Source organism: Bison bison, unplaced genomic scaffold (assembly GCF_000754665.1).
Source record: "Bison bison bison isolate TAMUID 2011002044 unplaced genomic scaffold, Bison_UMD1.0 scf7180017864456, whole genome shotgun sequence".
NCBI lineage: Eukaryota > Metazoa > Chordata > Mammalia > Artiodactyla > Bovidae > Bison > Bison bison.
In genome coordinates this window covers 23,744,125-23,770,474 of record NW_011495018.1, presented here as the reverse complement: position 1 = coordinate 23,770,474, position 26,350 = coordinate 23,744,125, and the positions used below count along the sequence as shown (strand labels likewise).

The window sequence follows — 26,350 nt, the reverse complement described above, 5'->3', positions numbered from 1 at the left end:
TTATATAATACATAATATAAAATGTATATAATTTTAATTGTTACTTATATTAACTTTAATTAATAAAGTTTCATTTTAGGACATAATTCATGATCTTCATCTCTGAAGAGAATTTCTGGGACTCATCTCTTCCCAGATCACTTCTCTTCATGGGACACAAAATCTTCACCTCACCATTTCATACCCCATCAGACCCTTGCAGAGCTTTCAGTTGACTTCTGCCTTGCAGAAGGCAGCTCAGGATCCTAGAAATGGAGACGGGCATCTGTGAGACCTGGGTGTGAGTTCTGCCGTGGTCACTCCCTAGTTGCATCACTCAAAGAACACCGCTTCACCTCCCTGAGTCTCATCACTGTCATTTCTCAAATGAGGATGCCAGTGTCAACTATTTCATAATTTGATTCTAAGAATTAACTGAAATAATATATATGCTAAATGTTTTGAAACTCAGAAGTTGTACAAAAACTATAATGTGTCTATTTTCTCTTCTGCAACCTTTCACAATGATTAGATCGTGTTGGGGCATATTGTAGGTCCTTTAAAAAACTGAATTTGAGTATTCCAGTTATATTTCACTATTGATTACTGTTGGTGACCGGTCCAATACTCATTCCTCCCTACCTCTTTGCCAGAAAAGCCAATGTGGATCTGGTGGCTCATCTTTCTCCCACGTCACTCAGAAGCTCTGATATGCAGGGAGTAATTCTCTTGGGTCTGTGTTTACTCCAAGTCCTCCTACTCCACCTACTAGCATGTGCTTTAGGGGAGGCCTTTTAAACCCAGTTCTAGTAAAGAAGAAGTTATAAGGGGCTACAGGGAGGCACAGCAGAAAACCTTCTTCCGCCCCCATACAACACTGTGTCAATATGTCTGGAAGTGCTCTAGCCTTTCTGTGCATGGAGGAGTCTTACAGTTGAGCTTCCACAATGAATATGACAAAGAGATGGAAAGGGCCCATTCCCTGATGGCATCACTGAGCATCTGACTGTGCTGAACCCAGAGCTGCCCTTTCTCATGCTTCTTGTTACATGAGATAATGAATGAAAACAATCTGAATCAAAGGCCTGACTGAGAAAGTCTCGGGCTTCCAATTACAAATACAACTTTCCAATTAGAATTCGTAAGACTGCTACCTCCTGAGGATTTCTTGATGAGTACACTGTGCTTGTTTTATTTGTAGTGTTGTCTAATAATTTCTTTCTTAAGATTTCAACTTTCTCTTCAAACGTCCCTGAACAAACATAAGATGGAAAATATAAAAATAAACTCTTTATTTTTATAACTTAACTATATGGAAATTATGAATCTGAGGGATTTGGGGAGAAATTAAAAGAATAGGGAAACTAATATTTGCTGTGCATTTATGTGCCAAGTACTTTAAAGCATGTTCACATTCATTTGGTACACTTAATCGTCACAATACTATGGCATATAATTTATCAACTGATTTTGCAGGTAAAGAGAATGAAGCTCCTGGAGATTATAGAAAGGGCAGTATAGGTTTTCAAACTGGGTTGGCCAGACTCCAGGTCTGGTTTATTCCCACTACATTGCATGAAAAACCCCAGCAAGTTTGGGGCCAATTTTTGTTAAGTATGTTTTGACTTCAAATTATCAATGAACAAACCTAAATACAAAAAAAAAGGAGAAAGAAGAAAGAGCAACTGTATGCTTATGTTTTCCTGAGGTAATTTGTCAATAAGGATCAACATTTATTAAAATCTCTTTTGACTGTGAGTTCATTTCTGAGAATTTGACTTGAAGAAATAATTAATGAACCATGCAAAGATTTAGTTACTTTGATATTCATCATAGTGTTGTTTATAATTTTAAAAGGTAAGAGAACACGTGTACACCCGTGGCGAATTCACGTTGATGTATGGCAAAACCAATTCAATATTGTAAAGTAATTAGCCTCTAATTAAAATAAATAAATTTAAATTTAAAAAAATAAATAAAAAGGTAAGAGAAAACAAAATGGCCAACAGTTGAGGCACAGCTAAATACACTGTAGAAAGTACATAGCTTGTTATGAATCCTTATATGAGGATTTACAGAAATTCTTAATACATTTTATATAATAAATAGTTATCAACTAATAATGTTGTATAAATGTTAATTTATTAGCTTTGAAAAATAGATCATGGTTGTATAAGATGTTTGCATTAAGGGGTGCTGGGTAAAGCTGCACTATCTTGGTAACTTCTCTGTTTATCTAAAATTATTCCAAAATAAAAGTTTTTAAAAAGTAGGTTACCAAAATATGTGCATATGGACATGATTTTGTGCAAGTGGTATATATAGATATCTACATATGTATGTTTGCATGGGGAAAATGAGTAATAGATATATACGAGACGTCAATGCTAGTACAGAGGCAGTGATATGAGAGAGGCAGACAACCAACCAACATGCAAATCTCTGGTCAGCACTTCTTAGCCAGGGAAGGTGGCCCAAGGGTCATGGTGGGCTTGTGGGATTCTACTCTTAAGAATTAGAGAATCGTCTCTAACTCCTTTGCTTGTTCCATCCCTCTCCACTCCTCATGCCACACAGTGAGGCAGACCTGTTCAATGAGCTGTTCTTGTGCTGAGAATTTTAAAATGTACAACCAAAGCACCTAAGAAAAGCTCCAGGAAGAGGTCTTGAAGCCATGTCTTGCTCGGAGTGGCTCAAAATGAAATCTACAAGCTGAAGGGGAACCGATCAATTCCAAACCGCCTGCCCATGGTAAAGTGCTCCTGGTTTGTTCTTGTTCCCCTCCTAATGGAAACAAAAAGAAATTGGCTGCACTTCATAATGAGGGACCAATCACTCTTATTCCCCTTGGGGCTTGCTGTAATAGCATTAAATGTGATGAACTCTTTCCATATTCAATTCTGGTGAGTGTATGATGCGATTCCATAGGAGGTGTCTTGTAATTTGGCATTAATTAACGTCAATTAATGTAGGCAACCGCTAGACTTTAGAATTAATTTCATTACTTTTCCCACACAGATGTTTTCCTTGCCGCAGGTAATTAGGACACTGTGCTGCTCTTTCTAAGCACCCTCACTCTCTGCAACAGCTGCTGCTTGGCATAATGCAATTTCCATGCCCCCAGATCTGTGCTGCTCTAAAGAAGGGAAGCTGCTTTTTAAAGGCCAGGCTTGAAGCAGAGGTATAGTGGCTTAAATGCAGGCTTAGCTTGATAAACCTAAGCAAATCATTTTACCGCTCAAGTCTGTAAGATAGGTATACACAGGAGCCATCTTGCTAGTGGTTGTGAGGGCTTACACCACAGTCGGGAACAGCATTCAGTCCAGGGTCAGGCTGGACTGTGCTCACACAGTGGGAGCTGGGGTTGTGATCAAAGTCCCGCAACCCCAGCTTTCATCACCAGTATGCTCACTGTGTCTCAAGGGAATGGACTGTAAAGTACTATAGACATTTCTACCTGAGAAAATGCTATGCTATGCTAAGTCACTTCAGTCGTGTCCGACTCTGTGTGACCCCATAGACGGCCTCCCACCAGGCTCTCCGGTCCCTGGGATTCTCCAGGCAAGAACACTGGAGTGGGTTGCCATTTCCTTCTCCAATGCATGAAAGTGAAAAGTGAAAGTGAGGTCGCTCAGTCGTGTCCGACTCTTAGCGACCCCATGGATTGCAGCCTAACAGGATCCTTCGTCCATGGGATTTTCCAAGCAAGAGTACTGGAGTGGGGTGCCATTGCCTTCTCCGACCTGAGACAATAGCTTTCTTTATATTCACGTTTTGATTTGGGTTAATTTATTTATGTAATATTTTAAAACACCATGAAGAAGCATTCTCCCAGTGTAACTAAATAAGTATTCTATGCAGGTAGTCAGGCAGAACTGGAAGGTAACTCGGATATGAGATGACCCAGAAGTCATCCTGCCACCTGGCGTGCAGGGTGGCCTGCCTGCAGCCATGTTGCTGTGCAGGATCTCCCTCCCCTTGGAGTGAAGGGCTAGGTCTGAGCTCTGTCTCTCTCTCTTTCACATGCTGTGTGACTCCGAGAAGGTCATTTACCAGATGAGGCTTCAGACTTTTTCTGTATGAGATGAAGGTTCTTAGAATTTTAGAATCAAAGGAGGATGGTAAAAATCAGACTATTGACTTTAAGATCTGAAGGTCTTTACCATCCTTTCCCCACTGGGACCTGTTTCCTTCTCACTCTTGCCCAAGCAATCACAACTCTGTGATGCTGCTGGCAAGTCTGTGTCTCCGGGGTTTCTGCCTTTTCTAAACAGCATTTGCATTGCTGACTGACACTCCGTGTTCATTCAGAGAGCTCCCTCCTGGGGCTTGAACTGCCTCTTCCTTTCCTGTGATACTCTCCTAACACTTCCTGGGCCACTTTCTGTGGAGCTTTTCCTGGGGCTCAGGCAGATCTCTCCTTCCAAGAATGGCTCCATTGATAGCAACAGCGGCATTAACCTCCAAAACCACCAGAGCCACCTCTCCTCTGGGTCAGGAACTGTGCTGAGTGCATCACATGCTTTTTCTCTTTTAAGTTTGGAAATAATCCAGAGTAAGGTAGCTTTTACAGGTAAAGAACTCAAAGCTTAGGGACAACAGTTTAATATTGCAAAACTTTAGTCTTAAATAAAAGCATAAACCAAGCTGGTAAGCATAAACACTTTAAAACTCTTTCCCATCCCCCATTAATTTTCAACTTACAAGAAATGAAATGAAAAGAAATGAAAGCATTTTTGCATATGGGGGAGAAAATGCACAGCATGGCTTCTCCAGAGTTTCTGGGGGATGGGTGTGTACTATTCATTACATGTGTTCACGTGTTATATGATGAAAGCCAGGACAGAGGGTAGGTTCAAGGAATGGCCTCTGATACATGTGGGTATATGCAATCCACCATTTCTATACTAACTTGCCACTTTCATCATACTCAATACTGAATATCATACTTGGAACATGATAAATGTTCAATAAAGATCAATAGAAAAACATCTATTTCTGTTTAATTGACTATGTTAAAGCCTTTGACTGTGTAGATCACAACAAACTGTGGAAAATTCTTCAAGAGATGGGAATACCAGATCACCTTAACCTGCCTCATGAGAAAGCTGTATGCAGGTCAAGAAGCAACAGAAAGAACCAGACATGGAACAACGGACTGGTTCCAAATTGAGAAAGGAGTATGTCAAGGCTGTATATTGTAACATTGATGATTTAACTTGTAGGCAGAGTGCATCATGCAAAATGCCAGACTGGATGAAGCACAAGTTGGAATTAAGAATGCCGTGAGAAAAATCAATAACCTCAGATATGCACGTGACACCACCCTTATGGCAGAAAGCAAAGATGAACTAAAGAGCCTCTTGATGAAAGTGAAAGAGGAGGTTTAAAAAACTGGCTTAAAACTCAACATTCAAAAAAACTAAGACCATGGCATCCAGTCCCATCACTTCATGGCAAATAGATGAGGAAACAATGGAAACAGTGACAGATTTTATTTTCTTGGGCTCCAAAATCATTGCAGATGGTGACTGCAGCCATGAAATTAAAAGACACTTGCTTCTTGGAAGAAAAGCTATGACAAGCCTAGACAGTATTTTAAGAAGCAGATATTACTTTACCGAGAAAAGGTCCATCTACTTAAAGCTATGGTTTTCCTCTATAGTCATGTATGGATGTGAGAGTTGGACCATAAAAAAAGCTGAGTGCCAAAGAGCTGATGATTTTGAACTGTGGTGTTGGAGAGTCCCTTGGACTGCAAGGAGATCAAACCAATCAATCCTAAAGGAAAACAGCCCTGAATAGTCATTGGAAGGACTGATGCTGAAGCTTAAGTTCTAAAACTTTGGCTACTTGATGTGAAGAACTGACTCATTAAAAAAGACCCTGATGCTGGGAAAGACTGAAGGCAGGAGAAGGAGACGGCAGAGGATGAGACAGTTGGACAGCATCACTGATTTGATGGACATAAGTTTGAGCAAGCTCCAGGAACTGGTGATGGACAGGGAAGCCTGGTGTTCTGCAGTCCATAGGATCACAGAGTTGGACTCTACTGATCAACTGAACTGAACTGAAAGATCAGTAGGTACAATCCCTGCCTTCTGCAGTGGAATAATTAGAAAGATATGGCACATTTTAGCTTTTCTGTATTCCAGCCACCCCGTCTCCCTGCTATTCCTGGATGTACATGGGCCAAACCCTTCACACATGCTGTTCCACTGTCTGCAATGCTCTTCCATGTGGCAGACCCACCTCTCTCCCTTACTTACATAAAGACTTAGCTGAAATACCAAATGCCACCTTATCAAAGATTCTTTCTTTGACAGCTCCCCCTCTCCAACCAGCCCCTCTTTATAGACTTTGCTTTTCGCTTCCTAGAACTTATCACCACCTAGCATTATGCATATGCTCATAACCTGTCTCCCCTAACTGGAAGGTAAGCTTAATGAGAGTGGGGCATTTGCAACATCCCTTATCACCCCTCATTCATGCCTAGAAGGGCACCTGGCATACCACGGATGTCCAACAATGCCTTTCAAATGAATAATAAACAGGTCTGGAATAAACCAGACCTGGCTTCAAATGTTGGCCCTGCAGCATTGGCAAAAATAATTAATCAAAAATATGTAATCACTGCAAACCTCATTTTCCTCATAGTTACAATGAGAAGAATAATTAAAGGAAAGAAAGAGAATAAGAATGAAAGTAGGAAAAAGGAGCGAGGGAAAGAAAGGAGGAAGGACCTATTTCCAACAGTTGTTGTAAGTAGTGTAGCTAAAAAGTATCTAGTGCAGCAGCAACAGAAAAAAGGAATATAATGCACAATCCTGGCATCCTGGCTACTTAAGAACATATGGGGCAAAGGAAGAGTGGTGGTATGAAAAAATGGCAAGACCTTTACAAGAAACACGAGAAATTTCTCAAACTCTTAGAAGTTGTATGTTTTAGGAACTGGTGTTGATGAGTCCTGGAGGAGCCTGAAGACCCAGTGGAAATCCAGTCCTTTGTCCTAGAGTTAAGATTTGGAGATCTAACAAGGTCATGATGAAGGTGAAAAGAGATGAGACATGCAAAGAAAGGCATTAAAAGGCAGCAACCTAAATTCCCATTCACTATCATAGGAATGAATAACATAGGCAGAATCATCACACAGTGTAAAGAAATACAGCAGTGAAAAAGATTGCACTCGAGCTCCATTCAGCACCACGGACAGAGCACCAATCAAAGTACTGGGCAATAAGGTAGACGGGTATACAAGCCATGATACCACTTCTATGAAGTGAGAAATATACAAATCAATATTACACATAAGATAATAGTATGTGAGTCTGGTGGGCCACAGTCATAGCGTCGCAAAGAGTCGGACACAACTGAGTGACTAATGTGGATGAGTTTCAGTATGGATATAGGAGTGATAGATACCCATTTAAGGAGGATGGTTAGTTGGGGTTATCAGAGGATGCATTTTGGGAAGAGGCACTTTGGGCTTTAACTGTGTTTGCAACAATGTAGTTCAGAGGCTGACACAACTCTGGTCCGTCCAAATACAGCTTGTCATCTGTTTCCATGTGACGCTTGAACCAAGGATGGCTTTCACATTTTTAAATGGTTGAAAAAATCCTAAGAAGGATAACATTTCACAACCTGTGAAAATGATGTGAAATTCACATTTCAGTGTCCATTAGTAACATTTTATTGAAACATACACACACACACACACACACACACACACCATCTGGAGATGACGAATTTCTCTCGTGTACCTCTGTGTTCTTCTCCTCAGGCTGGGAGTTGAGGGCACAGACCTCCTCACACATGGGTGGGCACCCAGGAGGCAGGGGAAGTGGCACATAATGGACCAATGTCACACAAAGGACCCAATTTGAAAGCTGCCCAGCTGAGCCTGCTACTGCAGTGTCACTGTCAGATTTTTCATCGCTGTGTGGGGAGGCCCGTGTTATCTTATTTCATGCTTTTCTGGTTGGTTTTCAGCGCTGTCCTTAGGCTGATAAATCAGAGAGGCCAAGTTGACATCAATAGTCTTTGAAATCAAGAGACTTTTGCAATACGAAAAATGGGGTCAAAGTGGTAGGTACCATTGGACTCGCTAAGCCTGGAAGCTTGATTTGACGATAGGGAAGGAGAGGTAAGAAAGCATTTGGTAAATATATTGGGAAGTGAGGAAACCAAGAAGGACCCTGTGGGGCTCCTGGGCACAAAAGTCTTCTATGTCCCTCATCTCTTGATGACAGGAAACAGGCTTCTTTCAGCCTCCAAGACCTCTGCTGAGTTCCAACAGGAGGTTGAAACTGTTGCTAATTAGGGAAGGGAGAGGGATGCTGAGACTGGAGATAAACAGTTTAGAAACAATAGCGCAGCCTCAGGGAAGGTTCCTGAGGGAAGGTTCCTCAAGAGATATACAAAACAATATCTTTAGGCTGTTTTGCAGATACTGAAACCCTCACCAGGTGGGAGAAACTAACTGTATGCTGCCCACAAGCACACAGACTCCAGACCCATTGGAACCAGATGGTTGATGATGCTGATTCCCACTTACCTGACCACCAAACCAATCAGAAGAATGTCCATGAGCTGATCATGGCCACACCCTCTTGGAAGCATTACTATAAAACTTTTCACTACCCGCCTCCAGGTGAGGACATACAATTTTGAGGGCATTAGCTTGCTGTGGCCCCTTTTGCGTGCAAAGCAACACAGCTATCTATTCTTTTCTACTAGGCCCAAAACTCTTGTCTCTAAGATTTAATTCAGTGTCAGGGTATAGAGGCCGGATTCAGCTCCAGTGATGGAGAGGCATCAGTATATGAAGCTGACCATTAGAGGAAACTTCTAACCTACTCCCCAGCCCTACCCTAAAGCCTAAAACTGATTAATACGTTAACTTTTTAAGACAAAGGTAAAAGAAGGCTATGACATGGGGTCTATTAATGCCAATTGGTGTACTAGTGTTGGGACTCTGGTAGCAAATTTGATATTTTTTAGATTTGAATAAAACGCAAAAATTTTGATCTTCTCTAGAACATTAAAAAGATCTGATACCTTGGGAAGGGTCATTGAAAAGGAAATGCAAATAAGTAAATACAATACCTCACTCTTAATTAAATAAGTGTAAACAGAAACAATAAGGATATGCCACATTTTTGCTCATCAGATGGGCTAAGTTTAAAACATCTTTCATAATACCCTGGACTACTGAGGGCTTGTAAACATAGGCATTCTCATAGTCAGAGAGTATGCAATGATGCAACCATTGCGGAGGGTATTGTGACAATGTCTATGAAAATTAAAAATGTATACACTCTTAGACCTAAGAATTTCCCTTCAGTAATTTTTCTTTGAGCAGTGCTTGCTCCCTACACTTGTCTGAATGCTTACCAACCAAGTAAGTAACATGTGTGTACATGTATGTATCGACATTGTTTGAAATAGCCAAACATCTGTATGTCCATTAGAAATGTGGGGAAGTGTTAGTCACTCAGTCATGACTGACTCTTTGAGACCCCATGGACTGTGTAGCCTTCCAGGCTCCACTGTCCCTGGAATTATCCAGGCAAGAATACTGGAATTCCTAACCATTCCCTTCTGCATGGGATCTTCCTGACCCAGGGACAGAATCCAGGTCTCCTGCATTGCAGGCGGATTCCTAACCATCTGAGTCATCAGGGATAGTGATTAACAAAATTATAGTTGATTGTATAATGGAGTTCCTATGTAGTGATTAGTCATTAAGTGGCTCAGTCAGTTCAGTTCAGTTCAGCTCAGTTGCTCAGTCGTGTCCGACTCTTTGCAATCCCATGGACTGCAGCACGCCGGGCCTCCCTGTCCATCGCCAACTCCCAGAGTTTACTCAAACTCATGTCCATTGAGTCGGTGATGCCATCCAACCATCTCATCCTCTGTCGTCCGCTTCTCCTCCTGCCCTCAATCTTTCCCAGCATCAGGGTCTTTTCAAATGAGTCAGTTCTTCGCATCAGGTGGCCAAAGTATTGGAGTTTCAGCTTCAGCATCCATCCTTCGAGTGAATATTCAGGACTTCTAAACGTATATATATAGTATATGGAACGATTTTTAACTTGCTATTGAATTCACCCAGACCAAATTTGGCATAAGAGTTTTACAAAATGAATTTTTGTGAGTATGTATGTATGTATACATACACATTTATATGTATAAGTCAAAACAATTATGAAATCCAGATTTCAGAGCACAGTCAGCAAGAAACATCTATGTCGGTCACAGACTCTCATAGAGCAAAAGTTTTCCAGAGCTCATTTCCCCTCAAATATGGAGATTTCAATTACAACAGAAATTAATTAGAAAATGTAACCTAGGTAGATCCGAAATGAGACTAAAACTAAACTTCCAACAACAATTAGAAGACATATTTTTTAAAAAATACCAACTTTAGGGAATGGGGATGACGGTCAGAAAGTGGACCTGCTTTTCACTTGATACAGTGGAGCATTGCTTCTCCTTGTTGTTGTCAGTGTTGCTACTTCTGTTGGAATAAAAGTGATTGATGCTTACAGTATAACCTCAAACCACTTCATTGCTAATACACTGGGGACTGATGAGAACTGAGGTCTCTGTCACCTTCCCACAGTGTCTCAGCAGGGCTTCCTGATCCAGGTGCTGACATGCATGACGTTCACTATGGAAATTTGATTGGAGGGGTGGAAAACAAAAAAGTTGAAATGAGATGTCCAGTTCTCACCTACAGCCAGAATTAGTGGGATAGTGGTTTTACAAAGTTGTGAGTTTCCTTTGATTTTTATCTCAGCTTATAAGATACTGGTTTGAGTTTCATTTCAGAGTTTGGGGGCAGTCATTTTCACAGTTCGTTAAAGGGCCAAGGTTGTTTTTCCTCAGTGAAAGAGATTAGTCCTATGGCAAGCTGTTACAAGGTTAGTGACTCATGTAAATAGACAGGGAGACCAGTAATTGTCCCCCGTCCCCTGTCCCTGCTGGCACGGATCATCATGGGTACAGAAGACATTCAGGTCACTGGCCAGGTCTTTCATTTCAGAAATAAAATGGAGAAGCAATAAAGCTCAAACTTGGTATTGCAGTTTCTCTTACAAGATAATGTCTATAGACAAGCACAAATATAAAACTACAGACCCATGGATAATTATCATGCAAAGAATTCTGATAAAAGTTTTGCTCTTTTCCCCCAGATCATACATACATACAACATGGCACAGGATTTCAGGGAGTTGTGAGTTCCTCATGCTCATCTCATCCATTAGACCTATGGGACTAGACACCCTATGGTTACAGCCCCTTCTTTAAGAAGACCTGCCCATACAGTGACAAGGAGATATTCATTAAGTTGATATACATTAAATGTATCAGGCTCTGAGCTATGCTTTATACACAGAACCAAGATTAAATAAGATGTGACTTTTCAAGAAGATTTCAATCTAACAGTTTGGTCAACATTTTCTCACTATATACATTACATTTACATACACGCAATCTATATTAGGTAAATCAATAGAAGGTAGGTTTCCTTTTTACAATTTTCATGTACTGGGTAGCAGTTTTAATGTATTAGGTACATACCATACATGTGTGTGTGCACATTCTCTCTCTCTCCCCCTCACACACACAGTATTTAAACAGTAAAATCTTAGTTTCCAGGATGACAATATATCAATTTGTCTGCAGCTGAATGCAGGGGCCAATAACAAATGCCAAGTACAATAAATATGTTCAGAATTTTCCAATAATACAACCCATGATTGACTGTAATTGAGGTTGCTCTCTTCAGCTTGCCTCCCAAGGCAGAGAGGTAGTACAAGAAAGAATACCTTGTCATGGTGTAAACTACAAAACATCCAGATTTCAGAGCACAGTCAGCAAGAAATGTCTATGTCGGTCACAGACCCTCATAGAGCAAAAGCTTTCCAGAGCTCATCTCCCCTCAAATATGGAGATTTCAATTGAAACAGAAATTAATTATAAAATGTAATCTAGGGAGATCTGAAATGAGACTAAAACTAAACTTCCAACAGCAAGCTCAGATAAGCATTTGTCATCCACCCCATGGTGATGAGCAAAATAAGGAGGGATTTTGTTGTGTGTCACATGTCTCAGTGAATTGCTGACAAAATTCCTAAACCCATTAAAATCATAAAAAAAAAACTTGCTACAAACTTTTTAAAAATTGTATTACTTCGGCATATGCTCTACCAGATGCATGACCTAGAATACAAATGATGGGTTTCATATACTAAACAGTAAGAAAGGATGGAGAAACAAAAGAGGAAACCCAATCCCAGAATGTGGAGAGAGAGAGAACATAGATCCTGGATTTCTGGGAGCAACCAAGTAGCCTGGAGCCTGATTCTGATAAATATACGCTCAGTTATATTTGCTAACAATTTGCTACTTGGACCTCTCCATTTTCTCTCTTTCTTTCCTCCTCCTCTCTATTTCTTTGATCTGAAGCCATGGTTACTGACTCTCTTGTAGAGATACAGACAGACAGAGGGAATATGATACAAAAAAAAAAAATCTCTTTTTTACACTGAGTCAGGTCAGGTATTATGCTTATATCCTTTATTTCAATGGTAGGTTTTGTGTTTTTTCTCCTGTTTTGTTTTGATAGGGATAACGTTTCAAATTAAATCCCTATATTGAATTTTCACTCTTGGATAGTTTCTGAAGATGCTGCCTTTGCCAAAAAAAAAAAAAAAAGTAAAATAAATAAAATTAGAACTGATGTATTTCATGCCTTGTGAAAGCTGAGCCTGAGATGACAGTTTGGTATTATCAGCCTCCGTGCCTGCAAGGAGCACAGGAATGTTGCTGGGTGAGAGAAAACGTGCCGATCAGGGAAAGTGACGGTCTTGTTGCTTTCAGGATACGGGATGAGAGCATTAGATGCCACAAGCCAGAAAGCAGCTGAATCCCCCAAAGCTGGAAAATAGAAGCAAACTGGGATGCTACCAATTTCATCCAGAGCTTTCTAAACAAGGACTGTGGTCATGGGAGACAGAGCCTAAAGCTCTTTCATTAGCTTTTCATTGTGAGACCTTGTTACTTTAAGCGTGTTCCACAGACCAGTGGCAGCAGCTTCACCTGCAGACTCTTGGGCCCCTACTGAATCAGAATCCACATTTTAATAAGATCCCTAGGTGGGCTGTATGCATGTTCAAGTTTGAGACACTCTAGATTTTTCATAAAACCTGTAAGTGAGTTTAGGTAGCCAGTAGACTGAAAATTGGTCAACTATGTATTCGTTCATTGAGTAAGCTCTCTCTACATGGAGCCACTGTGGAATGTGCTGGAGACCCACTATCAAGCAAAGGTATACTTGACTTCTGCATTCACAGAACTTACTTATATTCAGGTGGAGAGGAAAAGTTATGATCAAATAATCATGTAAATGGAATGTGTAATTTCAAGCTAAGATGAGCACCATAAAGATAAATAATGGAGTTGGATGAAACCAAACACAAAATAAACGAATTTAGATTAGAAGTTCAAGAAAGACTTCCTTAAGAAGTCTTAAGAAACCAGGGATGCTTTCTCTGGTTTGATATAATTCTGTAGTTACATTAGATGTTATCATTGGAGGAAGCTGGGTGGAGGATTTGAGGGAACTCTACTATTGTGTGTGTGTGTGTGTGTGTGTGTGTGTGTGTGTGTGTGTGTGTGTGCAACTTCTGTGTGAGTCTAAGGGGCTTCCCTTGTGGCTCAGATGGTAAAGAATCTGCCTGCAATTCAGGAGGCCTAGGTTCAATCCCTGGGTCAGGAAGATCCCCTGGAGAAGGGAAAGGCTCCAGTATTACCACTTCGGTATTTTTGCCTGGAGAATTCCATGGACAGAGGAGCCTGGAGGGCTACAGTCCATGGGGTTGCAAAGAGTCAGACATGACTAATGAACTCTCACTTCATGTGAGTTTAAAATTATTTCAGAATTAAAAGTTATTAAAAAAAATGGATGTTTAACTGGATACCTGGATGATCCCCAATGATGAGTTATACTGAATTGGTCAGGGAAGAGGGAAGAAATGAATTCCAAGCAGAGGAAACACCAGGTATTGGAGCCTTATAGGGAGACAGACCTTGCAGGTCTAAGAATTAAAAGCAAACCCAAAGATCCCCAGGTTAGGAATGAGGAGGGCCCAGAGTGAAATGAGACTGAGAAAATGGACAGATGACATTGTAACTTCTGACCTCAGAAAAGACAGCTCTGGCTATTGTGTACTGAAAACTGAACCTTGGAATCCAAGGTAACATTGCCAGCTCTGGTCACCACCAGAGAGAGCCCACTTTAAAAGAGGAGAGGAAGCAGCTCTAAATTGCTGAGGTTATTCTGCGTCAGGTACAATCTGGGCACGTTGCATATCACAGCCCTTCCTGAGTTTATAAGGACAAAGGAGATGGTCAGCTTGGACCCTGATCTGTCCCCCAACTGATTCAGCCAAAGGATATATATTCATCCCCTACACAGGGAAAGAAACCTCTGGAGATGAAATTATCTCCCTATGAGGGCACAGTGACGGAGGAGGTGTGGTTTCTGGAGAGTGTGGATGGTGCGGTGACCAGCTGCTTTCAGCTGTGAGCTGGTAAACCATGGGTATCATCTGCCTTTGCATCAAAAGCGTGCAGGACATGTAGACAGGCTCAGCGTCAGTGATGGTAAAGTCTGTGAACCGTGAGGGGTAGTCGTGAAGGAGGGAAGGTCTCCAAAATTGGACTATAGCCCTCTGCTCAGTGCTGGACAACCTCCACCAGCCTCCCGGCTCGGTGGTGACTGGAGAGTCCATTCTCTTCCTCTTCTCTACACTGGAGACCTCCTCCTTTTCACTCGCCTTTTCTCTCTCGTCCTTTCTTCTTCTCTGTAGCCCCCTTTACTCTTTCACCTGCAGCATCCGTCTTGGGCCTAGTAGCACCCTGTGAAATGCTCAGCCCTTCTGGAGATCCTCAGGACCAAAGAAGGGGAGGAAATCCATGTCATTTAACCATATTACGTAAACTTTCTATGCCTCGATTGCTTCATCCATAAAATAGGAACCACCTACAAGTTGTGAGGATAGTTGTGATAAAGTATAGAAATCCCTTAGCATAATTCTTAGTACAGGGCAAGTGCTCAGTAAATATTAGCTACCGTAGGAATCACTGTTATTCACTTCTTCAATTTACAGTGAAGAAACAAGGGCATAAAGACTTTCAAGGCCACACAAGAGAGTGAACTTGTGAGCCATACAGACATGTATTTGGACTGTGAATCTTCAACTGCCTCCACATCGAGTGCTAAAGTCACAATGTCCACAGGAAACACAATCCTTCACTCAGCCAATCTCAGCTGGGGCGTTCAGAGCTACCAACTGACTTTTCCCTTCTGCTGCTTGCTTCTCTCCTACAAGCCTTTTCCAAGTATTCTGTGAATCTCCCAATAGACCACTGAGGTATTGCCTGGATGGTATCTGATAAAACAAGGAAACTGGTGAAAAAATCACATCAAAAGAGCAGCAGTAACAAAGGGACGATAGAGGATGAGATGGTTGGATGGCATCACTGACTCTATGGACATGAATTTGAGTAAGCTCCAGGAGTTGGTGATGAACAGGGAAGCCTGATGTGCTGCAGTCCATGGGGTTGCAAAGAGTTGAACACAACTGAGCGACTGAACTGAACTGAACTGAACACAATAATAATGTTTACTTTAGCAATAAGGGATTTTGGAATTTTTAATCACCTGCAAAGAAAACCCCCCTGATGGGATGAGAGTTATCCATCAAGACAACTCTAGATTACTAAGGACACACACACACAAAAAGTCCTCAGGTCCAGATGACTTAGATTCATGCCACTGTGATTTCCTTTAACACAGATATAATTCATGGCAGATCCAGAAAACAAATTATTACTATGAGCATCATGGAAAAGTGGCTTTACTTACGACCATCCACAGTTCTGGCCTCTAGATGCACAAGGTCCGGTTCCTTGTTCGACCCCATCACAGACCTAAATGATGGAACATATCAACATTAATGAAACCCCACATGCCCCAGAGAAACTCAGCTGAGCCCCACAAACTATTATACGAAGATTCACAGGATTTTAAAGCCACGATCCTTGGGATACATCTACTGTATTTATTGATACAGCCTGACAGTAAAATTTCCACTTCAAATAAAGCTGATAATGAAACCTTTATTTGATGGAGGCCAGGCTTAACTCTGGCAAGGATATTGTGTGTTATTATCTCAGACTTGCAAATAAGTCCCACACATGTCATATGCAACAATCTCACTGACAGTGTATTAAACTTTCAAGACTTAGCGGGCAGATGCCAGGCAAGCTGTTTTAGCTGGATGACTTGAACAGTAATCTACATAGCAAACTGATCTAATTAACGTTTTTATTTGAAATGTGCAGAACTATCTACTACTCTCCTATGAACAGACCATGTGACCCAAAAAATGTAGTGGACAGAACAGCTCAGGGTGACCATTCTGTGCTTTTGAACCAATTTGAAGGGGAAATGCAGTTGCATTCGCTTTCTGATGTGTGCTGGAAGCCACAAATGTAAGTAAAAGACGAGTCTATTTAAAAAGCCTTGGAGGCACATATTATTTAGTCTTATCTTGCAGTGAGCCATATTAAATAGAAAATAATTATCCTGTTACATAAGTAATATGGGCCATCGTACTGCATCTTGTAAGACTTTCATTCAACAAGATTAATTAAACTTGGGATTGTCTATAATTTTTTTTTTATCAGGACTTGCACAACTTTCATTTATTTATTTAATTTCCAAGCGGAAGGTGATAACATGCCTTAAAACTGGTCTCCTTTTGCCTCCTTGAGCCCCTCGGCTCCACCATCAAATCCATGTGAGAAAATATAAATGGTGAGAACACGCAGGTCTCAGTGTGGTACCCAGGTGGCATCTCGCTTCCGCGGTCACCCTCCTGCTACAGGGGAAGACGCGCCACTCCTGAAAGTGTCTCTTGCCCTTCCTTAGCCTCTTCTAGCCTCTGTGTGCTTTTCTCCTCAGGATGAAGGGCTGTTTTCCAGGTTCCCCTTGTCTTCCTTTACTCTTATTCTAAGGCACATCTGAAAAGTCACTTCCTCCATTACCTAGTTCCCAGTTACACCAGGAAAATTTTTCTCTTCCTACCACAAACATTTCTTTTTTAAAATATAAAGCCTATAACAGTGTGCTAGAGTTATTTTTGTCTTTCCCTGTGTAAAAGCAGCCACCCCGCTACATCAAACTGAGAGCCATGGAGGAGTTTTGCTTTAAACACTTTATATTTATATGTATAAATGAATAAAATAATGCCTGAGCTTTAAGATAATAGATACTCAAACACTGAAAGAAGGAAGGGGGGAAAGGTAAGGGGGGAGGAAGGTAGGGGGAGTGTATGATGGTCTGTGAGCTCTTCAAAGTAAATTAATCACTATCCTATGGGCATCCCCAGAACACTTCTCTTTTGACCTTATCTTCCAACTCCAAGAGTCTGAGGCTTAGCCTGCTTAGTCTCTGTTCATCTTAAGAAGTCTCCTAAGGCCCTATTATCACTGTCAGTAACTTTTCTTTGATTGACACATTGCCTAAAACTCAGAGCCTATGCCTGAAAAATTAAACTCCGTATTTTTCTTCTCCCAGGAGGCAGAGCGGTCCCAGCAAGGGTTTTATAATTCCCCCACAAAGACACAGGGGACATGCACTTGGTCTTTTGGCCTGGTTAGAATCTGAACGTGGGAAGATGGGACACTTTCACCATCGTTTCAGCCATCCACTGTGGTGACTGCTTGTCTGTGGTTGGTATCACTCCACTGCCCAAAGTGAAGCATTGATTGGGTTCAGTCAACTTCTACTGATGAGACCAGTCGTGAGCACTGAAAATAAAGACAAGCTCCCAACAACCCTCAAACCAGAAAGCTCAGCAGGTAACTGGTTTTTGCAAATTATTACTAGGTAGTAACATGTTGGTCACTTCCCTCCTTAATTGCTGCAAGTTTCTTCCTTGAAATGACCAACATCTATGATGCTGGCATCCCATAAACAGTGGTGCACTCCCCTGCAAACTAAATAACTTGCTTGGCTTGTGGTTAGTGTCAACAGGAGGCAAAATGATTATCCTGTATCTAGTTTCATCTTTTTATGTGCTCATACCTCAAATCAAAATCTCTTAAGATATTTTATTATCTCTAAAGGCAGGAGCTGTTGTTTCAAGTGACATGTTCCTCTTATTAACTAATGAAAAGAGACAGGGCCAAAACAGAGTCCTTTGTCTCTCCAAAATCTACCATGGCTACCAACTTCCTTACCCCGCCTAAGATTTTCCCAGGTACAGTAAAACTGCAGCAACAAAATAAAACTTTAAAGTCAGACCACAATTTTATTTGCTGATGTGCTCGTCCTTTTTCCTGGAGGCCTAAGGGTGCCTCTTAGATCTGCAGTCACAGATTATAAAGAATTATTGTTTCTTTGTGGCACTGGTGAGTTCTCAAGAGCTGAAGCCAAACGATGTTAAATGCTCACAGAGGTGCTGGTTTTAATGGTGCTGTCGTTGACCAGACCCTTGTGGAAACACATCACTGCAGACGATCTGCAAAATATCACTTTCTAGCTCATTTATGCATTTTAGTTGGAGCTGTAGAATTGAATGGTTTTCTGTATGTTTTAAGACCAATTGTTGGGCTTAATGATGATGCTGATGACAATGAGGACAATAATGACAGGTGGTTTCCAGGGACTTTGGGGATGGAAGAATGGGGAGAAAATAATAAAAATGCACAACCTTTCAGTTAAAAGATGCATAAGGTCTGAGGACCTAATGTATAACATGGCGACTATAATGAAGAATACTGTATTATGCAATTGCAGTTTGCTAAGATAGTAGAATTTAAATATTCTTACACATCACACACACAAAAGATAAACATGTGAGGTAATTAATGTTAACTCAATTATGGAAATCCTTTCATAATGTATATATGTATCAAATCATCACATTGTACATGAAGCATATCACAAGTCTATTTGTCAATTAAACCTCAAAAAAAAAAAAAAAACTAAAAAAATAAGAAGTCAGAGAAAACCAGCATAGACAGAAATTTTAATTCAAAATATTCTCTTGACGATCTCACATTTGAAGTGAGATCTCAAAAATGGCATTAAGAATCTCTGCCTAATTATGTTAGTAACTCTGATTTCAGGTATTAAGCACAAAGGTTTGGGCAGCTTTGCTTTATGCTTCCAGATTGCCCTGTACCATCCCCATCATGGTTCATAATGATTTGCTGGATCTCTTTGCATAACTGCTTCTCTTACTTCACTGAGCTCCCAAAAGGCAGGTGCTCTGTTTTTATCACTACATTCTCTGTGCTTACCAGAGCATAGAGAAGAATGTTTCTTCAACAAATATATAGACATGTTTACACTGGTCAATATTTACTATAATATCCAATATATTGGGTTGTTCAATTCTGGGACTCTGAAAGAATCTCTCTATAAAAATGAGATGAAAAATATTGGTGCAGGGTCCTTTAATTACATAAAAAGACAGTAGGTGGCTATATCTTGTATATTTTTATATTGTCTTTATGTCTAATTGAGAAAAAGAATTCCCTTCTGGAACTGAATTTCAAAGAAGTCAAGGAATATCTTCATGCATGCTTTGCACATACTGGCACCTCTGCCTGGAATAACCTCTTACCCTTCTTCTGCCTCCTTAACTCTTATGGTTTGTGGCTCTGCTGCACATGAATGAAGTTGAAAACTATCTCCCCAGTGGGGGTGCCACTTAAACTAAGTTGGTTATCCCTTCTGAGACATGCAGAACTTTGCACATTCTTTTGCATAGCACAGATTAGGCCATGTTTCAAGTGGTGACATTTGGTCTTATTGACAGACAAGCTCAAACTGTGCTAGGTTCCATGCATGCCATACATAGATATTCAATAAATGTTTACTGACTGCTTTTGAATAATGAAGTACACAGCAAGCCATATCAGCATTTATCAGTTTATCTGCATGTTTGCATTCAGTTACTTAACATCTCTATGCTTTTATTTTTTAAGGATAAAATGAGACTAAAATAAGTTTTCCTAGAATATACATCTAAAGCACTTAAGAGATTCCTGGCTCACAGCAAGTATGTGTAGATAGATGGAGGATATTAATCCTCATGTGAAAATTAAAATTCATGTTGGTAATAAAAGCTTCTTAGGTTATCATGGGTACCTCATTAACAGAAATGATTTCTCATCATGAATCAACAGACAAAATGAAAGAGTCAGTAGCCCAGAGATCAACCATATGAATGAATGAATTCTCTTATTTGTTTAGTGAAATATTCCAATGTCCTCTTATGTGGTAAGAAAAGGCCTACAGATTCCCTAGCTTTACATACAACTATGGGAGAGACAGTAACCCAGTTAAACAAGAGTTCTAATATTCGAGTTGGTATTTGAAGACAGGAGAAATGTCTGCAGGAGAATGTTCCATAAGCCTTTAGAGTAAAATAGATCGAATTTTCATGGATATGTAACAATATGATCAATGGCTAGAGGGAGTGGCAGAGCATTCTCCTTAGAGATAAATATCAAGTAAAAAGGCCACAGGTCAGATAGAAGTTGATCCACAGAGGTGCCTACTAGTATGTAAACAGTAAACATGGCTAAGTTTTCACAGCAGATCAACAGAAGATAAAATGAAAATCTAGGCACTGTGTACATCATGTTAGGACTTCCTTGGTGGCTCACTGGTAAAGAACACACTGCTGATACAGGAGACATGGATTTGATCCCTGGGTGGGGAAGATCCCCTGGAGAAAGAAACGGCAATCCACTCCAGTATTCTTGCCTGGGAAATCCCATGGACAGAGGCGATTGGTGGGTTACAGTCAATGGGGTTGCAAAGAGTTGGACATGACTCTGCAACTAAACAGCAACAACATCATGTCAAGGTTTTGTATTTGATCCTAAAAGCCACAGGATGGCACAAAGAAAGTTATGCACATAAGTTTATAAATGGCTCCAAATAACTTGTGTTCCCATCTATCCATGTGTAGTCTCTCTGCCCAAGGAAGGTGAAAGCCCTCTGGACATGGTAGACTCAGCTGTATTGATACAAAAAAGATCAAGCCAGACTCCTGCATTTATGCTTCCAGTATCTTAAGCCAGTGCTCACATTTAGGAGCCGGTGTGGAATAAAACCTAAGGATTATCATAGTCAAGAATGCAAATAAAACACTCACTCTGATATAGTGCACTGTGAAGTTAGCAGTGAAACATCAGCCTTCTGAAATACAATCAGCTAAATGCAGCCTTTGTAGACATTTTCTACAGAGAAATCCAAAAATGTTACTAGTTTATCATTCTCCTGGCATTTTGTCTGAGTTTATACCAGCTTAATATACTACTCAATAAATGTTGTGGATCCACAAAATGTACTGATGGAGATAACCACGGAGCAAGTATTAAAAAATAAACACTATGATGGGATAGCACTTATTTATTCAGAGTCAGTATTTGCAGCTAACGGCCAAGGGAGGAGTCGGGAGGGATCTGCAGAGAGACAGATGCTGAGAGTTAGAGACACCTGCCCTCCTCCTTTTTGTTTTAGAAGAAGCATTCATGTTCCCACAGGCTTCCCATAAACAAAGCAAGTGGCCCCATCTACTACTGGGAGCAGCAGCAAAGTGCTGGCCTGTATTGGCGGCTGGGCCCTCTGGTCTCCTCTTCTGTAGTCAAGGGTTTCCTCTTCACATAACACTACAGTTAGGCTCTCAGGGATAAACGCCATCAGGAAAGTCCTAGTTAAAGCTATAGTTTTCACTCCTAAACAAAGCAGCTGGGCCTGAGGTCTCATCTTATGGGAGAAATGAGCTAGAAAAAAATAAAAAGTATCTTAAAGGTGGCATTTTAACCTCTCCTGTAAGCCTGAGAAACATGCTTGTTTGCTTTTTTCTGATCTCCACATGGTTACACTGGTTTTCCAGAAACAATGGTCAGTCAGCCAGTTCAGTCGCTCAGTCGTGTCCGACTCTTTGCGACCCCATGAATCGCAGCACGCCAGGCCTCCCTGTCCATCACCAACTCCCAGAGTTACTGAAACAATGGTAGCTACTACAAATAACAAATAAATAGAGGCAGACAAATAAAAATGCTAGTTAGTTTGTTAAATGCATAATGGCTACAAAGGATCAGCACGGCCAACACTCTTCAGCTCATTACAATCTGCATTTTGTCATTCCTACTCCCCAAATCAGAAGTCTGACTGTTAGGTTATATGACATTTATAATAAAATGCAGGGGAGAGAGACAGACAGACAAAGGAGAGTAAAGTGAAGAATAGGATGTCTGACTCAGAATGTGGGAATACATAAAGCTCAGGAGGGTCGTGGGAGGTGAGGTTTTGTTATACAAAGTGCTCAGTAGAAAGAAAATGGAAAGTTGAAAGAGAAATGAAAGGGCTTAGAAGTAAGCACAGGTCTCTGCAGACATCAACCGTTCTTCTAAACTGGTTGGGCAAATCATTCTTCTACAGTTTCCCTCCTCTTTCCCACCTTCCCATCTTCTAATATAATGACTTTACTTCCTACTCCATTGGTTGAATTTCCTCTCTCCGTCTTATTTCCCCACTTTTATGGTGCCTCCCCATCTTTGTCTTTGTTGTTTCTGAATGCAAAGGAGAAAGTCTAGAGAGACACCAGGGAACATGACCAGATCACGAGCCTGATCCTGAAACAGAAACGACAGTGCCAGTGAGATACAGAGGAAAATACTTTAAATTATCAAAGAGTGTGGGACGGAGGTAAAAGAGGAGCACACAGCATTTTTAAGGCAGGTTTGTTCTTATCTTTTGAAACTATAGTGGTAGCATACCCTATGTATTTTTAGCAACTTGTTAATTTTACTCAACGATGTATCTTAGAGACTGTTCCATGCCAGAACACAAAATTAATGAGAGAGATCTCTATTTTATTGCAGTCTATTAAATGAAAATGCCCAATTTATCTGTCTCCTATCGACTAGCTCAAAGTCAAAATGCATATAAAAGTAAAACAAATGCTACTGGAAATGTACATTCAAAATTCATAATGGAAGTCACCTCTGGAATTTTTAGAATCGTAGGGAAATAGTCAAAGGGATGATTATACTTATCAGTAGTTTATTTAACAATGACATGGAAGATGTATTTATGCATTATTATTAATAGTAATAAACCAATACTATTAATAAAAAACAAGAAAATTTCTACAGTCAGGAAAGGAAGAGTAAGGTGGATGTAATTAATGTGAGCAAATGACAAAGGGACATGGGGGAAATAAGTGGTATTTATTTGCATGAGCAGGATACATGGACTTTTCTCAAATTTCAGGACACTTACAACTTGTATGCCATCTTAAGAAAGAGTGCTTGGAAGGCTAAGGTTGTGATAAGAGGAAAAAATGCCAGGGATACTAGGAGGTGTGTATTTGTGCTGAACGTAAATTCAGAGTGAGAGGAGGAAGGTGTAAAAGTCCTGATTCGGACTGAAGGGACTGTATTAATGGGAAACAAGAAGAGGAGAGAACTTCAATTCTCCTGTATTTTCATATTTGTTTCAGACAAAGAACTTCAGACCAGGAGGCAGAAAACGAGTGTAAAGGAATGGAAACCTGATTATTTTGCTGCTGGAGACAGTCTGACCCAGAGAAATTATGTTCCATAAGAGAATTCCAAGGGCAGAAATATCCAAATTTTTGTTTGAACACATCAAGCAAGAGAAAAGAAAAAAAGCACATACCCAATATAGGAGTTACTAGTAATAAGTTGTGGAAATGCACGAGTTGTTGTTGTTATTCATTGGCTAAGTTGTGTTTGACTGCTTGCAATCACATGGACCGCAGCATGCCAGGCTTCCCTGTCTTTCACTGTCTCCCAGAGTTTGCTCAGATTCATGCCCACGGAGTCGGTGTTGCTATCCAACCATCTCATCCTCTGCCACACTCTTCTCATTTTGCCTTCAACCTTTCCCAGCATCAGGGTTTTTTCCACTGAGTCAACTCTTCACACCAGGTGGCCAAGTATTAGAGCTTCAGCATCAGTCTTTCCAATGAAAATTTAGGGTTGATTTCCTTTAGGATTGACTAGTTTGATCCCCTTGCTGTCCAAGGGACTCTCAAGAGTCTTCTCGGGCACCAGAATTCAAAGGCATCAATTCTTTGGGACTTAGCCTTCTTTATTATCCAACTCTCACATTCATACATGACTGCTGGAGAAACCATAGCTTTGACTATACAGACTTTGTCAGCAAAGTGATGTCTCTACTTTTTAATATGCTGTCTAGGTTTATCATAGCTTTCTTCCAAGGAGCAAGTGTCTTTTAATTTCATGGCTGCAGTCACCATCTGCAGTGATTTTGGAGCCCAAGAAAAAAAATTTGTCACTGTTTACACTTCTTCCCCTTCTATTTGCTATGAAGTGATGGTGCCATATCCCATGGTCTTAGTTTTTTGAATGTTGCGTCCAAAGCAAGCTTTTTCATTCTCCTCTTTCACCTTCATCAAGAGGCTCTTTAGTTCCTCCTCACCTTCTGCCAAAAGAGTAGTATCATCTGTGTATCTGAGGTTGTTGATATTTCTCCCAGCAATCTTGATTCCAGTCTGATTCATCCAGCCGGGCATTTCTCATGATGTATTTTGCATATAAGTTAAATAAATAAGGTGACAATATTCTGCCTTGTTGTGCTGCTTTCGCAATTTTGAACCAGTCTGTTGTTCCACATAATATTCTAACTGCTGCTTCTTGATCCGCAACCAGATTTCTCAGGAGATAAGTAAGGTGGTCTGGTAGACCCATCTCTTTAAAAATTTTCCAGTTTGTTGTGATTCACATAGTCAAAGACTGTAGTATAGTCAATGAAGCAGAAGTACATTTTTTTTCTGGAATTCCCTTGCTTTTTCTGTGATCCAATGGATGTTGGCAATTTGATTTTTTGGTTCCTCTGCCTTTTCTAAATCCAGCTTATACATCTGGAAGTGTACATACTGCTGAAGCCTAGCCTGAAAGGTTTTGAGCATTACCTTGCTAGCATGTGAAATGAGCACAATTGTACGGGAGCTTGAATATTCTTTGGCATTGCCCTTCTTTGGGATTGAAATGAAAACTGACATTTTCCAGTCCTGTGGCCACTGCTCAGTTTTCCAATTTTGCTGACATATTTTGTGCCACACTTTAACAGCATCATCTTTTAGGATTTGAGATAGCTCAGGTGGAATTGCAAATGCACTACGGTATTTACATATTCACTTTAGAAAATATACAGAAAATAGAAATCAAAATAGAAGAAAGCAAAAAGTCAGAAATTCTAATACTTTCTTCTCACATCCATGAATCATCTTGTCCATTACTGGGGTGGGGTCACAGGTAACTCACCATGGAGACCATTGCTATAGACTGAGGATTCCTGGGGCATCCTTAACATTTAAAATGTTAAATCTTTAACACTTTCCTCCACAGGAGGCCAGAGAGCAGATTCTTAATTAAATTTTTAATGAATGAATGAGTTCAACAAATATTTATTGAATGCCAATAATGTGCCAGGAGTAGTTCTAGGTGATGATGGTTAGCAACAAATAAAACAGAGGAAAATCCCTGCCCTTATGTTTAGATTTCAACATAGAAGAGAGAGAGTGAATAACTATAAATATATATCAGATATGCTGCTGCTGCTGCTAAGTTGCTTCAGCCATGTCCGACTCTGTGCGGCCCCATAGACGGCAGCCCACCAGGCTCCCCCATCCCTGGGATTCTCCAGGCAAGAACACTGGACTGGGTTGCCATTTCCTTCTCCAATGCATGAAAGTGAGAAGTGAAAGGGAAGTTGCTGAGTCTTGTCCAACTCTTAGCGACCCCATGGACTGTGGCCCACCAGGCTCCTCCATCCATGGGATTTTCCAGGCAAGAGTACTGGAGTGGGGTGCCATTGCCTTCTCCAATATCAGGTATATATTATCAGGTATATATTATATATAATATACCATTTCTTAAAAGTTGTGTAGAAAAAAAAACATATGAACTATAAGGGGCTTTAACTACCTTAGGAAAAAAAATCTCTTGTCTAATGCTGTTGATCAATGACTAGTGTCCATTTGTTAAGTGTAGGATGGATATCATATAGGGTTTGTAAGGCTGTGCCACTGCTGGTGTCCTGTTTGTCAACTGTCAACAACTTGGATAAGAATATACATTGTGTGCCTAGAAACTTCACATGCAACACAATTTCAGGAAAAATAATGGTGAGATAAGGAAAGGCTGTGTTAGCCCTGAAAGCTACTTGCCTGAGGTCATATGGCTAAAAAATGATACACAATCAGATTGGAACCTGATT

General features: G+C 40.5%; 1 protein-coding gene across 3 annotated transcripts in view; it reads right to left on the bottom strand.

Annotated features, from left to right (window-relative positions):
• The window catches only part of SORCS1 (sortilin-related VPS10 domain containing receptor 1), a 577,390-nt gene that overhangs the window by 142,492 nt on the left and 408,548 nt on the right, over positions 1-26,350 (bottom strand). For all 3 annotated transcript variants that reach the window (XM_010859390.1, XM_010859389.1, XM_010859387.1), the window contains exon 6: positions 15,917-15,981. In XM_010859390.1, the coding sequence (XP_010857692.1) occupies positions 15,917-15,981 (65 nt within the window). The remainder of the gene's footprint in view (positions 1-15,916; positions 15,982-26,350) is intronic.